Source organism: Olea europaea, unplaced genomic scaffold (assembly GCF_002742605.1).
Source record: "Olea europaea var. sylvestris unplaced genomic scaffold, O_europaea_v1 scaffold24727, whole genome shotgun sequence".
In the NCBI taxonomy this organism is placed as follows: domain Eukaryota; kingdom Viridiplantae; phylum Streptophyta; class Magnoliopsida; order Lamiales; family Oleaceae; genus Olea; species Olea europaea.
Window position 1 is genome coordinate 1 of NW_019242942.1, and position 1,620 is coordinate 1,620.

The 1,620-nt window shown below is 37.9% G+C and overlaps 1 protein-coding gene across 2 annotated transcripts; it reads right to left on the reverse strand.

Annotated features, from left to right (window-relative positions):
- Positions 1-67: 67 nt before the first annotated feature.
- On the reverse strand, positions 68-1,620 carry LOC111382326 (histone-lysine N-methyltransferase ASHH3-like). 2 transcript variants are annotated; one of them, XM_023006265.1, is made up of 5 exons: positions 1,577-1,620; positions 1,428-1,458; positions 979-1,108; positions 640-751; positions 68-210 (listed from the first exon to the last, which is right to left on the reverse strand). In XM_023006265.1, exons 2-5 carry the CDS (start codon positions 1,431-1,433, stop codon positions 93-95), a joined length of 366 nt encoding a protein of 121 aa, XP_022862033.1. In that variant the 5' UTR covers positions 1,434-1,458; positions 1,577-1,620; the 3' UTR covers positions 68-92. The 2 variants fall into 2 exon arrangements, with proteins under 2 accessions (XP_022862033.1, XP_022862034.1); XM_023006266.1 differs by having other exon boundaries at positions 124-210; positions 644-751.

Consider the following 1,620-nt stretch of genomic DNA (forward strand, 5'->3'; position numbering starts at 1 on the left):
CGGACCGCTTACACCCCTAGTCTAGATTTGGGGGCTCAGAATTTGTATAAGAGGAAGTAATGCTTTCAAATGTTTCCTTATAGTGTGGCATATCAAACCAGAGGTTTTACCTTCACTAGTTTCATTTTCTTCACGGGTCGTTGGTGGAACGGTTTATTCAGACAAAAGCTTCCACATTTACAGCCGGAAGAGCAGCTCGACATCAGCATGCTGTAGGAGAAGCGGAAAACGATCGAGCAAAGATAATCCATCATCTCATGATCTCCAAGACATCATTGAAAACACATAAAAATAACCAAAAGTATCAATCACTTCAAAGTAATCCATACAGCATGTTAGAAATATGGATTCCCCAGAAATGAAGCAAGAAAAAAGAAAGTACAGCATACACAGTAGAGAGATTGTTTCATTTTTGTCATTTGATAGGTGGAGGTGCCTCCAAATTTCAAAACTTACTGGAAACTGTCAGACAAATAAAACAGCTGCATCTAAATGGAAAGAAATAGTCTGCTCTGCTCAATTGAATAAGCACCACATTCTTGCAACAACTCACTAGTCCTAATTTTCATTACAAAATTTAACATATTCCATAGTCCTAACTTGCAAAAGTATAAAGCATTTAATTCTAGCAGTCTTTACCCACAGAGGCAATCTCTACCACAAACAAGAGATGATCCATCTGAAGAGTTGCAGGAACAAAAGATGCCATCATCCTCCAGACGCCTTTTATTCCTCTTAGAAAGATAGATATCTTGAAGTAGTTAAGAACTACAAGGGGAAAGGGAGGGAATGTAGGGAGGCAAAACCACCCAAAAATATTAACCATGCCACCAAACAAATTGTTGTGACAAATAGATAAAAATGGGGAACGGGAACTCTTGTTAGGAAATAGTTACAAACATCAGAATAATTATATTAAAAAACCAGTTATAGACATTATGCACACAACAATAAAGCATGAGTAGTTTCCATGGATACTGCGCTTTATAAAGGAGTAGGGTGTAGATTTCCATTTATTCAACCATTCAGGAAGTTCAAAGTCAACTGGACTTCCAATCTCTTCCACCAATTTACTGAATACTTGCCCAATGCCACTGCACTCAGCATTCTAGTCATAGATAAAGGGGAAAAAAATAAGAAAATATCACAATGAAAGGCTATTCGACATGCGTCTACAAAAGGACAAATAAGCGGAGAGAGAAGAGATGGGGGGAAACACATCAGAGCCTAACTATGTAAAGAACAACAACTATGTCTCGTTCCCATAAAATTAGGTCAGCTTAGTGAATAATTTTCCATCATTTAATTCGACCCACCACCTTATCTATCAGAAAGTCCAATGGAATATAATCTTCTGCAACCACGCTACATGTTTTACTGGAATTTAAAGACAAAAACCATAGCAGGAAATTAGTACATGAACAAACCTTCATAGCTGTCCACTCAAATCAGTTCAGCCTACAAAAGCACCAAAAAAGTTAGTGGTCGATTGGAAAACAAATGAACAAATAGAAGGAAAATAACAAACTAAGATTGTACTGCACAGTCATTACAACAGAAGAATAACAGGACCTACTTAGTTGTCAACAGCATCTAGCCGGCGGAAGCAGATCGGCGGCG

Coding starts and splice junctions, on each gene's coding strand:
- LOC111382326 (XM_023006265.1), bottom strand. Junction 752..978: donor CTACTCCTTTATAAAGCGCA/GTATCCATGGAA, acceptor AACTACTTCAAG/ATATCTATCTTTCTAAGAGG. Junction 211..639: donor GGTAGAGATTGCCTCTGTGG/GTAAAGACTGCT, acceptor CTTCTCCTACAG/CATGCTGATGTCGAGCTGCT.